This window comes from Patagioenas fasciata, chromosome 1 (genome assembly GCF_037038585.1).
Source record: "Patagioenas fasciata isolate bPatFas1 chromosome 1, bPatFas1.hap1, whole genome shotgun sequence".
In the NCBI taxonomy this organism is placed as follows: domain Eukaryota; kingdom Metazoa; phylum Chordata; class Aves; order Columbiformes; family Columbidae; genus Patagioenas; species Patagioenas fasciata.
The window spans coordinates 56,822,153-56,836,499 of record NC_092520.1 but is presented as its reverse complement, the minus strand read 5'-3'; the positions used below and the strand labels follow the sequence as shown (position 1 = coordinate 56,836,499).

Below are 14,347 nucleotides of genomic sequence, written 5' to 3'. Positions count from 1 at the left end.
GACAGTGAGACTCACTGGGGCATATGAAGTATTTCTGGTGTGTGCTTGTGGGGCATTTTATTTATACATATATATATATATGTGTGTGTACATATATATGTATATAGCTGCCATAGTATCAAGCAGAATGGAATTTTTGGAGGAGCAGATTGATCCATCTTTTCCCTTCTGTTTGCAACATTTTGAACTTCACATGTGCGTATGAATATGCAAGCTAGACAGGCTAAAAAAGCTGTAAACAAATTAACTACTAACTTTTTACAGAATGTTCCTTGATTTAATTCCAGAAACTAATTCACATTATTCCAAAATTTGTTTTCAATGTTCAGTTGTTGAACTAATGACCCTGTCCCTGTATGTAATCACTTAATAGCTGAGAAAAGGAATTAGAAAAAGTAGTTGAAGCACTTGAGGAAGTTTTGTCGGTTCGTTTTCAACTGGATACTCTGCTAATTTGGAATGTTTGGATGATAAATTATCAGGAGTGTTTCTCCTAGATGGTTAAAAATCTTCCTACACGTCTAATTCATGAATGTTTTTGTTGTGTCAAAATGGATTATGTCAACTGGACACCGTAGTAAAGTCAGCTTGGTACTGCTCTAAAAAATTACTTGAAGTGGTGATTTAATATTTGTTCAGTAGCAATTATAAATCTGTAATTTTGATCAAATTGGATACTAGAGTACTGCTTTTTGGTAGTTGTTAACATCCTATGGGTTTTGAAGTAGTTAATAAGCTCCATCACCTGGTGGAGTGCAGGATGGGTGTGGCATGTGGTGCAGGCATTGGATATGCTGTCTGTGAACTTGCCATTACTGCCAAGTTTTGTCTTGTTCTCTTCAGAAAGCTTTGCTTCTGATCTCTAAAAGGGTAGATCCAATTCAAGAATTCAAGACTTAGTTCTCTGTAAATTCTTAAGTAGGTAATGTCTTAGAAGTAATATATAATATATAAAGGAAAGTGATTTGAGAAATTTTGATTGACGTTTTAGGTTAGCATGAGGTTACATTGTTCTGTTACACTGGAAGATTAGAATTTATGAAAAAACTTACGAAGTAGATGTTTTGAATTTTCCCTCTTCCCCCTGTTTCAGTGGGATTTATCTTGACTAATATCTAGGTATCTAGAGGTTGGATCAGTCTGCTGGGCGTAGAGAAAGCTTGCGTGTGTGGCCAAGTTACCTATCAAAAGTTAGCTGAGGTCAGGGTCATGCCTGGTCTTTAAATAAAATAATTGGAATTAGGTAGCTATAGAATTTCAGCAGGGACTCATAGTGCATTATTATCGTTACATTGTGAGCATAGCTATTCCATCTTTTAAAACTGAGTTCTGAAATTTTCAAGAAATCTAACAATTTCAGACTGTGATGAAAAACTTTACTCTTTTTTCTTTTTTTTCATCTCCAGGATGCAGCATCTCTTGGGTCTCAGAAGGGTGGAATAACAAAACAAGGATGGCTGTACAAAGGCAACATGAATAGCGCAATCAGTGTGACGATGAGAGTAAGTTTAAGAATGTCATACATGTGGTGAAAACTGAAAACCAGTATTGAAATATCATTGTGCCTTCGAGAAGTCAATTTGTGTGTGGATTACTTCTAAAAAAATGTGGGATGAAAGAGGGCAGCTTCTATGTAGTTTGTAGCTGTGAAATCTTACTTTCCTTTCATTCTACTCAGATAGAAAAAATGCATTAAAAATCGAGTATGTGGCAGAAGTCCAGTGTATTAAATAATTTTCTTAACTGAACCCTGGTGTGTTATTAGTAGAAAAGGCACTTATGTAATATGAGGTTGTTATTTGTATTGCCTGTTTATGTAGAAACAAACTTATTCTTCTGGCTTTAAAAAGAAATATCTCTTATGTATAATATTGTAAAGTGAGTTCAATACCTGTCAGTGGGTCAAAAATAGTTTCAAATAATACAGTACAGTCTTGCTGTAGGTTTTTAAGTGTGGTGGGTTTTTTTTTTTTATATATTTTAAATTAATGGTTTCTGTCTTGTTTTATGAGGACACTGGTTAGGTTATGTGTAAATAAAAGCTTTTTTTTCCTATAACCTGCTCTGTAAATAGTGTGTAAGTAGAACTTACAGATTTTCTAATATGAAGCTGATTAACACTGGTGTTATAATTTTATTAATTCTTTTTTTCCCCTTTCTTTTCACTAGTCATTTAAAAGAAGATTTTTCCACTTAATCCAGCTTGGTGATGGATCCTATAATCTCAATTTCTACAAAGATGAAAAAATATCGAAAGAACCTAAAGGATCAATATTTCTAGATTCATGCATGGGAGTGGTTCAGGTAGTTATAATTATTCTGCCTGTTCTCCAGTAAATTCGGTATTTGATAGCAAATGTTATTTAAAAATACAGATAACAGGTATTTATCTACATCTGACAAAAGTTATACAGAGGAACATTTGGACATGCTGCATCTTGCAAAAACAGTGAACTAGATTTTAAAGGGCAAGGGGCTGAATTTTAAAAACCTTTCTGAAAAGAACATAAATTCCTAGTTGATGTCAAGTATTTATCAAAAATGTCAAACAAAATTTTAAGACAAATACACAAAAAACCCCAACATTAAATCATGGCAAAGTAATATCGACATAAAATTAAAGTTCATTTCAGTTACATTTTGTGCTTACATGAGCTGTAAAATGTTTTGCATAGCTTCTTGTGTGGGATTTTTGTTCTGGGAATTGTATTAATTTCAGTCTCCCTTCCAGATACTTTCATTTGACCTTTATAATGTTACTTCTATGAGCTTTTCTTTATTTTAAAAGTTAACGGCTTTGGTAAAATGTTTGTCAGGAGCAAGTGCCAAAGAAAAGATTTTTGATTTCTTTTTCTTGTGGTTCTGTTATGTATTTGGAGTACAACATGTAACTGTTTTGTTAGGCACTGCATACCTGGATAAAACTCCTGGATTTTAGGGTTTTGTTAACTTAAATACAAATAGGCAACTTTTAATAAAAGTAACTTTCTTAAATAATATTTTTTTTTAGTATAAAGTTGTTTGAAAATTTATGCAGAGAGATACAACAGCTTTACAGAGGATTATGTTTTTCCAAATATTGTAATAATGTTTTTGGATACACGTTTAACAAATACTTTGCATGGAAAGTCTCATAACTGTAATAAATGTAATCATATTGCAAGCTGTATATACAGAGTTACACAAATTGTTTTGCCTTTGGGGTACAATCCTGGCCAACCCCACTGAAATGAGTTTGCTTTGTGTTTTTAAAACAAACCTACAAACAAAGCGGTTCCTAAACACAGTTTTAGTCTTTGTCTGGCACTTAAAATGTATCTTTCCTTCAGTTTTCTCTTCTTTGGTGCTCCTCTCTCTGATAATATAAATTCTCCATCTTCTGGCCTGTTTCTGGCCCCTTTTGTTTCCCAGTTAGTTCTCAGCCTGCAGCTCTGGTACAGACTATTGTGGGCACTACGGTATTAGGTTACATCAGCAGAAAACTGTGAGATTTTCAGAAGTTGCGAATGAAAGAAAGGCCCCACAGCAAAGGGAGATGCTATGTCCTGCAGCTGGGGGTCAGCCCCAGGCACCCCAGTACACACTGGACAGGCCACTCAGCTGGAAACACCTTGGCAGAAAACAATATGGGGGTACTGGTGGACACCAAGATGAACATGAGCCAGCGATGTGTTGTCAGCAGGTTGAGACACCTCTGAACAGCTGAATACCACTGGCTATCTATCTATCTGTCTGTCTGTCTATCTATCACTCTTCCATTGATCTACTGCAAATAAAGTTTTTGGGCTGATAATTTCTAACCACTTAATACTCACTTTTATGAAGCTGAGAAGTCCTTCACTGTCTAGAATAAAAGGGTTTGGAAATAGCTATTTTCTTCACTTGAATTATTCGTGAGGGCCAAATAAGAGGTTTTGAACTATAAAATATTATACATAATAACCCTATTCCAGATGTGTAATTTTATTTTCATACTATGTTCTGTATCTTCTCTGGCTGATCTTATTTTATTCGTAGTTTCACTTATAGTTGGTGTAGTATTAGCATCTAGAAACTCATGGCAAAAAGTGGCCCCTACACAGTAGAAATTCTATTTCCATTTAATGGAAGATGAAATTTCTTGCTTTATTTTCCAGGACCCCAGCCACTGTACGTTGCAGTAGTCTGCATCATAGAAATGGTTGTTCTTCTTATATAGATATGCTTACAAGGTTTTGTTCATGGAATCAAACCACTTTGTTCAGAATAAGTCTTTTTAATGAGGGGGAAATAGTTCCTGTTGCATTTGTGTAGCATTTCTTATTTCTGTTTTGAGTTCGTTTAGTACATATGCTTGCTTATTCTTCAAAGGCAGTAGATGCATGAGAGAAAAATGCTGACTTCACTAGCACATATTAAAGCTAAAGCAGAATAGAGCAGAATATGTTCCTTCATTAGTGCTTGTGTTAGAGGAATGCTGAATATGTGCAATAGGTGTTTTGTTTTGGTGTGTGGGTTTTTTTTTTGTGGTTCCTGCCCCCTCTCCCCTGCCAACCTTAAAATTTTAAATGAAAGCTAGAAATTCCCAAAATACTGTTTGGGGATTTTTTGTTTTGTTTTGGTACTGAAATATTTCTGCATCACAGAGAAGTGCACTCACATAATGTGTGCAGTGTATATATTCACACATACATATGTGGGTGTCATTGCTTTAATTGAGTGATTTGCGAAAGTCAAAAAGTGTGATATGTGCCACTTACGTCAAGGTTTTGTACTGTGAAAGTTAAAGGTTACTGTTCTTAAGATTTTTTTTTTGTTTACTTCAGTAACTCATTTTAATTGGTAAGGCTGCCTTAGATCTGGTGTCCCTACATTTGTTTGTATCATCCTTAACAGGAACTCGTATTTGGTAAAAAGCTGAGTGTTGTGCCAACCAGTAGTGTTAATTGAAAAATCTGAGCTATAGCAAGACTAAAATGTAGTTTGGCATTTAATTTAACTTTAAACAAACAAACAAAACCCCAATCATACAATGTCTTATTGTGTATTTTAATGTTTATCTAACAAATTATCATTTAAAAAAAAAACTAAATGGATGATAATACAGAATTTTCATTTAAAGCTTGTAAATTCATTTTCAGGAATGTGAGTCAAGCTTGGTAGCGCTTGATTTAAATTGTGCAAAAAGGATGACAATAATGCATGAGGAACAAAGCAGGAATAAATTCCCAACTTCATGTACATATTAAAGACTAGCAATATTGGAGCATTCAGGATTGAGGCTGGTTATGATTTAACTTCTAGTATAAAATCACAATATGCAAATCATTCTCACTCAAATATTAATACAGTTTCATGCTTTTTCTTATCAGTAGATCTTAGTTAGCTTCACTTCTAGATGATCTGAGTGCATGAAGACTTGATATTTGGAAATTGGATTTTTTTTTTATGACTACAGGCAGAATGATGAGGGGAAACCGAAAAACAGGCTGTCTTTCATACTTCTACTTGTTGCAGTGGTACAAATAACTTCAGAAGGTCATGTGTTGGGGAGGAAAAAGTAATTATAATACACTTGTTCAAAGTATCAAACTATGTTTTTGTTAAAAGATCTGAAACACATATAACTTCTTTTGACTGTGAGTAGATGGTATGTCAAGATATTACAATATATTTTTTTTTTCTTACAGAACAATAAAGTCAGACGGTTTGCATTTGAGCTCAAGATGCAAGACAAGAGTAGTTACCTTTTAGCTGCAGATAGTGAACTTGAAATGGAAGAATGGATAAACACTCTGAACAAAATCCTACAGCTTAACTTTGAGGCTGCAATGCAAGAAAAGAGAAATGGAGAGTCTCACGAAGGTAAGTAAGGATTCTAGAAACACAAATACAATTATGTCACGACGTCTGCAGACATGCATTTGGAAAGAAATACTTCACTGTTGCTATTTTTTTTTTTATTTGGTCATAAAAATTATAGGACACTTCACTGTCTCTTTTAACTGATGAAAGTTTGACCTTTTGGCATTAAAATAGCACTGCTCTGTATTGATTCCAATTGAATTAAGTCCAGAAGAGAATAATGAGACTGGTCAGAAGTCTAGAAAAATAGAACCCACGATGAAAAATCAGAACTGGGCACTTTAAGGAAAAGACAAAACTTAGGAGGAACTGTTTGAAATGTGTAAAATGCTGCTGAAAATGGAATAATCCGTTCTGTGGTCAGTAGATAGAAGAATAAGGAAATATGGTTGCAGTGAGTGACTGTAAATTTAGACGGAACTTCCTTGATCACAGATACTTCCTGAAAGTACTAACATGGATTGCTTGGGTGTAGAACCTTTTCTGTTGCAGCTCTTTAAGAATAGGTAGGGCAGGTATCTGTAAGGAATGTTATATAGTTATAGTTGATAGTTTGGTGACAAAAGGATAGTCTAGATGTCCTCTTGTGCATTTTTCCTCTTGAGAGTGGATGGGGAAGGCAACTGGTATGAGACAAAGCGTATGCATACCCAGAAGAACCTGGAAGAGGTTATAGAAGGTTGTTCTGCTTATAAATAGCACAATTTGCCAAAAGGGATCTTTGGAGTTTAAAATTAGATATCACAGTCTTTGAAGATTGTCAGAATGAAACATGATGTATGCAACAAAAGTAAATTGAAAAAAGAGAAGTCTGTAGCTCTGCGAAAGACATTTTAGTCAGTGGGCCCCAATTGACCTTAAAACTGTAAGATTCTCATCGCTGACTGAATGGTTGCTTTGTAGATCGAGTAACCGTTGGAGAGTAGAACTGGGAACCTAAGGAACAGAGGAAACCTGTTTTAAGATCAAGTTACAATGCATAGTGGAAAGACTAATGTAAATTTATGTATTGAGTATCCCCTTTGCCATGCAGATATCAAAATTAAGATTAAAGCTGTGTTCTAGATAAGGTTAGAAATAAATGTTTCAGCCGTCCACAACCTGTTTAACTATTGTCATTTTGAGAGTGTAGGATTAAAAACTAAAAAAAAAAAAGCAGAAATGTTTCTGCTACGGTGTATTGTGAGTAGCTTAGGGGGGTTTTTTTGTTTGTTTTTTATTTGTTTTTGTAAATTTTTTTATATGTGGTTTTGTGTTTTCAGATGATGAACAAAGCAAACTGGAAAGCTCATCAAGTAGTTTCGATAACTACTATCCTGAAATTGCCAAGGTAATATATATTGTAAATTCCAACTCAAGATATAAAGTAATAAACATAAGTTAGCCATGTGAACTTTCAGGAAAGGAGACTTAATGGCTTCTGGCTTCCAGTCAGTGTGTGACACTTTGAAAGCTTCAAAGCTGTTTTGTGAATAGATGTGATTACTGATCTTCATTTTCTGCTCTTGGAAGCAAACTAGGTACTGTCTTAAAGTTGGTTATATGAATCTTGACATACTGTTTAAAAGCAGCATGTTGTATTATTTTATCAGTTTATTGTCTTTGCATATTTTGCATTGTTTTATTGCATGCAGGTAAGTGCAAAAGTATTTCTATAGAAATCTAGTTATGCTAAACTCAAGTTTCGTTTTTATAGTTAGAAGTCCAGAGGAGCTTAATAGCGGTGATCATGTGGATGTATTTTAGGATGCTTGTAATGAGCTGGCAAGTTCGTGGATACTTCCTGTATTGCCATAGTTCCTGGTTTTCAATTTTGTTCTCACAGAAGTGTGGTAGAAATAAGAATAAAATAAAATAAGATTAAATAAAACCAAATAGAAGTAAATAGAAAATAAATTACTCTTCTTCAGCCCATTTTCAGGATTTATTTCTGTTATATCAGTGACTTGTGTGTTGTGATAATTTTTGTGAGTTCACTAAGGAAAACCTTTTTGTTAAATTACCTAAGGACTGGAGCTGGCGACCTTTTTCTATTGAAGCTGCAGAATCCAAACTCCTTCCTGTAACTTCCTTACTCGTCCTTCTGTGTGGCACAGCCTGCAGTCTTGAAACGGTTCTGCTTGACGGTGCTCTGCAATGCTCCCCCGTTCTTTTCTGAGGACCTGTCTTACCTACTAACTACTCCTGAAGGAAGTCCAGCTTATAAATTGAGAACAAGATGTACAACAAATTCTATCACAATAGCTACCATATCAAAAGATCCAGTCAGAATTTAGCAGCCGAATTGGTCGGCTGACTTAATTATTTTTGTTACTGCTTCATAATCTATTTAGCACATGTACACAAAAAGCTATTATGTGATAATCTAACTCCAGCCACGGCTGTATTTGGAAATTGATTTGGATTGCGGTGCGTATAATCAAGTTTTCCTTGGAAGAACTGTAAGCATCAAACAGCATACTTAGATGAAGCTCTGAAAAACTATTCCAGAAACAAATATAAAATTTAGATGTTCTTGTTGTATGGTAGATTTTTCTTTCTCTATAGTGAGAGTTATTGGAATGCTTAGGTTCCTTTTATTCAGGACTGCAGCACCTGCATGTAGTTTTAGAACTACAAATGCTGCTTCCTGTTTCCATAATCTTCTGATCGGAAGCACGCAGCTCTTTAAGCCTAGGTATTTTTCTAGCGTGTTATTTTTTTCCTAGCTCTTTAAGCACTGGCTTTTTTTGTTCCGAGGTTATAACCTGTTTAAATTTCTGTTTCCTGCAAAATAAGCTTTTTGATTTTCCCATTCTAATTCTTCTTTACTAAATATGACCTTTTAAAATAATTTGCTCTAATATATGTTTCTAGCCTTTTTTCAGTGAGAAGTACAGGGAAAAATCTGACCATTCCCATTAGTACACTGTTTGTGCCTTAACTTGATTACTTTATATAAATGCCATTTGTTTTGAGAATTTCTTGTTTCCTCTGTTCTTTCTTGTATTGTCTTTTCAGCTGTTATTTGGGCTTGTTTCTTTTTTCCCCAGTGGAAGACTTTCAAGGCATTGAGAGTTCTTTTAGAAGAGTTTATACTTGCTCTATTATTTTTGTTGGTTCTAGGAGGAGGTTTTCACAATAGCTGACCTCATATCCTTATGAGGAAAGACAAATTCCATCAGGGGTGATTGTAGAGCACCTGACAATAAGGGAATAAACAATCTTCCAAGGAAGGGTTTAACCCTTGTGAATACATCTCCAAGCATTCATTTTTTTTCTATCAAAAGCTATTAGTTTGTAACATATACTAAAAAAGATGGGACTGTGCACTTTAGTGCATGGATGTGTGCACACAAATCTCAGTCTGTTCAGCTGACTTCGTGTTCCTTTTATGTGTAACTGAAGTACCGAGAGTTGAATGTAGGTTTGTTCGTTTGTTATTGCTGTTGTGTGTTTGTTTGTTTTTAATATTCAGAGAAGACAAATTAGGCCTCTCTCTTAAATAACTATGTGACCGTCATGATCCGTGTGCCCAAGTACCTCCCTAACCATTATGGGTTCCAGTGTTTCTTGAGGAAAACATTGTCACCATTCTACAGATGAGGAAATGGAATGGAGTTGCTGCTGTGCTGTAGACAGGGTCAATGACTCCATACATTTTCAGTTTCTGACTTCTGACCAGCTGCACCTGATCTTTTAGTCAAAAATGCATAATTTTTTTGTATTTAGTTCAGAAAACAAAGAATCTAAAACTATTCAAGATGCTTTAGCTGAAACAGTTTCTCTCTTGCTCCTATGACCAGATCACAGAATCACAGAACGGTTGGGGTTGTAAGTGACCTCTGGAGATCATCTAGTCCAACCTACTTCCTAAAGCAGGTTTACCCAGAGCAGATCACACAGGAATGTGTCCAGACAGATCTTGAATGCTTCCAGAGAAGGAGACTTCACAACCTCTCTGGGCAGCCTGTTCCAGTGCTCTGGCACCCTCGAAGTGAAGAAGTTTCTCCTCATGTTTAGATGGAACCTCCTGTGCTTCAGCCTGTGCCCATTGCCCCTCATCCTGTCATTGGGCACCATTGAAAGGGGTCTGTTCCCATCCTCTTGACACCCACCCTTGAGATATTTATAAACATTGAGATCCCCTCTTAGCCTTCTCTTCTCCAGGCTGAACAGACCCATCTCTCTCTCCTCACAGGGAAGGAGCTCTAGGCCCCTGATCATCTTTGTAGCCCATCACTGGACTCTCTCCAGTAATTCCTTGTCTTTCTTGAACTGGGGAGCCCAGAACTGGACACAGTTCTCCAGATGTGGCCTCACCAGGGCAGAGTGGATGGGGAGGAGAACCTCCCTCCACCTGCTGGTCACACTCTTCTTGATGCACCCCAAGTACCATTTGCCACCTTGGCCACAAGGGCACATTGTTGACTCATCGTCAGCTTGTTGTTCAGCAGAACTCCCAAGTCCTTCTCTGCAGTGCTGCTTTCCAGCAGGTCTGCCCCTCGCCTATAGTCTACTTCTTCAGTTCTTGCTGCTGACTTATTGCCTTTGTAAAACATACATGCAACCTTCTTGCCATCTCTGAACTTCTTCACAGGTAAGTCCTGTATTTCTCAGTTATACTGGCTCTTGAACAAGCAAAGTCTTGCCAATACTCTGCTGCTATCACGTGTCTGGGTCGTGTCCTTCACAGCAGCTCTTGACTTTTCTTCTGGATGTGTTAAAGTAAATGAAATCCATTAGAGCATCCCTACTCAAAATCACATCTCCAAAGTTCCTCTTCTGTAATGCATCCTTTAAATCAAATTATTTTTAAAATTATTATTATTATCAATGTAAAATAGGATTTAGAGCTTTTAGAGCTGGTGTTCTTTTGTTTGTGGTGGTTGTTTGATTTGGTTTTTTTGGTGTGTTTGGTGGTTTTGGTTTTCTTTTTTTTTTTTTTACATCATTTCCAGCTGATGGTCAGTGATGAGCATTATGGATTGGTAACTTCTTTTAACCTCTACAGGCTGATCCAAAAATAGATACCTGTCTGTAATGTAATAGTTTGTACCCCTGTTTAACCAGCTACCACTTTGGGAATGGCAGCTCTCCTACATGGGTAGTTTTGGCATAAGCATATGTCCATTTGTCATGTCCTGTGACTTCAAAAATCATAGAATACTCTTTATATAATACTGATTTTTTTTAAGAAGTAGCCTATGTATACCATCAGTTTTCACATTTTCTTTTGTTCCACTTTGCTTTTGTTTTTCTGTTAATGGGTAGGTGTCCACAAATCCCAGGCAGGATCGGTTGTACAGTGTGCTCTGCAAAGTAACTTTTTAAGTGTCAGGAGTTTATTTTCTTGGAAGTTTTGGGGGTTTTTCCATCTGCCTACAGGAAAACCACTTCTCTGGCAGTAGAACTCAAGAAAACAAAACAAAACAAACAAAAAAACTCAAGAAAAAGAGCTCTGTTGGTATTTCTTAATTTAGGTAACCTGTTGTTTCCTGGGCAATCTTACGATCTCAGGATAGCTCTGAACTTTAACCTACATTCATACTACTACTATTTTTTTTTTTAAATAAAACAACATTACTAAAGTTTATTTATTGTTCAAGGAAGCAAAATGTTGTATGATCTACACTGAAGTACACTTCCCATGAACGGGGAAGGTCACCTATTACTGATGTACATTTTTGTGATTTTAGGCCTAGAGAAGCTCTTGGAGGACAGTAGCCTTCTCTCACTTTTTACTCAGACACGATCAAGCAATTTAAACTAAGGAGTTACAAAACTCAGTTAGGACGAGAAGAGTGCATGAATTAAAAACACATAAAGCTTTGAACATCACAAAAAAAATAAAGTTGAAAACAACTTTCATTTAATACTAAGACTTTTTTTTTTCTTATTTTGAACAGAGTACCAGAGAAGCAGAAATCAAGTTGAAAAGTGAAAGCAGGGTTAAACTTTTTGCCTTGGATCCAGATGCACAGGTTAGACTTCTTTACAAGGAAGTGTATTGTTTTCTTTTATGTTGATCCTTTTGAGATGAGAAACAACTTAATTTTTCTTTTCTTTTTAAAGAAACTTGACTTTTCTGCTATTGAACCAGAAGTGAAGCCATTTGAAGAGAAATTTGGAAAAAAAATTCTTGTGAAGTGTAATGATTTGTCTTTTAATTTACAAAGCTGTGTTGCAGAAAATGAAGAAGGACCAACGACAAATGTAAATAATTAATCTATTTTCTGTTAATATTGTAATGACTGTCTTAATATTTTGTTGGTGATATTCTTAATGGCAGGAATTCCTTGCTGTGATTGAGAAACTTATATTGTGGGATTTTTTTCTGCTTATTTAAATCAAAATGGGAGCCTAAATCCTGTTTTAAGTAACTTTGCTGCTAATCTTTTTTGTTGTGGTGTAGAAAGTGGAATTTTTCTTTTACTGTGTTCTACACCTTGTCAGTACTATCTAGAAGGATGGCCATGTATAACTGTTTATAAAAATTTTACACATCTTCCTTTCATACACGTTTTTACAGCAATGACACTAAATTCCTTTTTTTTTTTTTTTTTAATATCTAGGTAGAACCTTTCTTTGTCACATTATCTCTATTTGATATTAAAAACAATCGGAAGATTTCAGCAGATTTCCATGTTGATTTGAATCACCCCTCAGTAAGACACATGATACCCAATGCATCTCCACAAATGATGAATGGCAGTGGCGACAGCTTACACAGAATTCCAGACATTCATGAAACTGTGTTTCAATATCCAAAGCAGGTAAGACCTAGTAACCTAAAGAATTATTAATAGTAGGATTTTGGATACAAGTAGAGAGTTTTCCTACATGCTTTGGATGGCTTTCTATTACATAACGTGAAAATATGTGTACATTTTCCTTTTATATTCATCTCTTCCCTCCCCCCGCTTTTCTTTTTTTCCTAGGGAATATTCTCAGTCACGTGTCCTCATACTGACATTTTCCTTGTGGCTAGAATAGAAAAAGTATTACAAGGAAGTATTACACATTGTGCTGAACCCTATATGAAAAGCTCAGATTCTTCCAAGGTATGTTATCTTCTGTGACATGGAAAAAAATGGTAAGGCGAGACAGATGGATCTGAAATTAAGAAAGATCAATAAAGCTTAGTTCTTCTATATAAAAGTCAGGTAATTGGATGATTTCATGTAGTAAGTTATAATTATTACTAGTAGCTATTATTAATTGAAATATTATCGATAAAGTCTAACATGTTATTAGGAAACATTTATTTAGCTTTTATAACTGTGACATAATCTATAGTTTTTATAATGTTTTTAAGCAAACTGATTTGCCAAAATAATATTAGACTTCAATGTGAAAGTTGAGTTGAAAATTGTTGAATGATGAAATATTAAATATGGGTCAGAAATTAACTCTATGCAACTCTTAGTTAATGCATGTTATTTACTGTATTGACTTTTCCTTTGTGTCATTTTTTGATGACCATAGTTTACCGTAAGTTTTTCTGCCTTCTTGCTGTTTTTTCTGTCAGAACCATTGAGCTCATTAAGCATCTGTTTTTATGTACAAAATGCTTTGAAAATTTGTTAGAACTCCAAATCACTTTTGGAAATAAACCATGGAACCATCTTATTTTTACAGGAGTCTAGACTGACATAACATTTGAATGTTTTTGGAAATATATCTACAATAAGTTTTGTCAGTTGCTACTTCTTGTGTGTCACTGAAGAAATAGAGTTTTAATTTTGCTGATTTACAGTTATGCTCAAATAGTTGGACCAGTACACTAGAAGAAAAGGGGGTTTTTTTTGTAAGCAACGTCAGCTACTTTTGACATTGTTCCTGTTTTCTGTTTTCAGCTAGTGAAAGGAAAGAAGGAAGGGTTAACTTTCAGTCTCTGCAGAGGAACACTGTTCTTTCCTACTGATTTAACGCTGGCTAAGCTAAACATAACCTGTATTTTTCACTTCATCTTAATATAGATCAGACTGCTGATTTGCTTTTCCAGGAATACTTGAGATTTTTTTTTTTTTCAACTGTCATTGGAAAACAGCAGCTTTGTATTTTAGGAGTCTGCTTTTCAAGTGTGTGCTGACTGTTACTGAGGCAAAACAAACCTGACCTGGGTAACTGATTTTGGTGGTCTTGGGCCTGAGCCACATGGGAAGGTGAAGTAAGCCCAAGTGTTCTCAAATTTGATGCTGAGTGCCAGCCCTGTGTTGCCCTGTACTGCAAGAGCAGCCAATAGGAACAGTCATGTCTATGTTAACTTAGGCTGTCCATTCCTGGTATACGTTTGCTTATAGTTTTATACAATTGAACACTTATTTGAATTTTTTTTCCTGTTTTTGTTCTTTGGGATTACACTATGTGAATTTTTAGGAAACCAGAGCAGTACCAGCTATATAGGCCTCTATGTGCATCAGTGCAGTGAGGAAGTTCCAGTTCCCTGCAGAATTACTGCTCTGGACAAGAAAGAGGGAAAACGGAAGCAACAGATTCTGTAGCCAAGAGGTCATTTGTT

General features: G+C 35.5%; 1 protein-coding gene across 12 annotated transcripts in view; it reads left to right on the top strand.

Moving 5' to 3' along the window:
- The window catches only part of DOCK9 (dedicator of cytokinesis 9), a 125,091-nt gene that overhangs the window by 50,453 nt on the left and 60,291 nt on the right, over positions 1-14,347 (top strand). For all 12 annotated transcript variants that reach the window (XM_065829721.2, XM_065829727.2, XM_065829726.2 and 9 more), the window contains exons 6-13: positions 1,407-1,502; positions 2,170-2,304; positions 5,670-5,844; positions 7,107-7,174; positions 11,733-11,807; positions 11,899-12,039; positions 12,399-12,599; positions 12,765-12,887. In XM_065829721.2, coding sequence (XP_065685793.2) covers positions 1,407-1,502; positions 2,170-2,304; positions 5,670-5,844; positions 7,107-7,174; positions 11,733-11,807; positions 11,899-12,039; positions 12,399-12,599; positions 12,765-12,887 — 1,014 coding nt within the window. The remainder of the gene's footprint in view (positions 1-1,406; positions 1,503-2,169; positions 2,305-5,669; positions 5,845-7,106; positions 7,175-11,732; positions 11,808-11,898; positions 12,040-12,398; positions 12,600-12,764; positions 12,888-14,347) is intronic.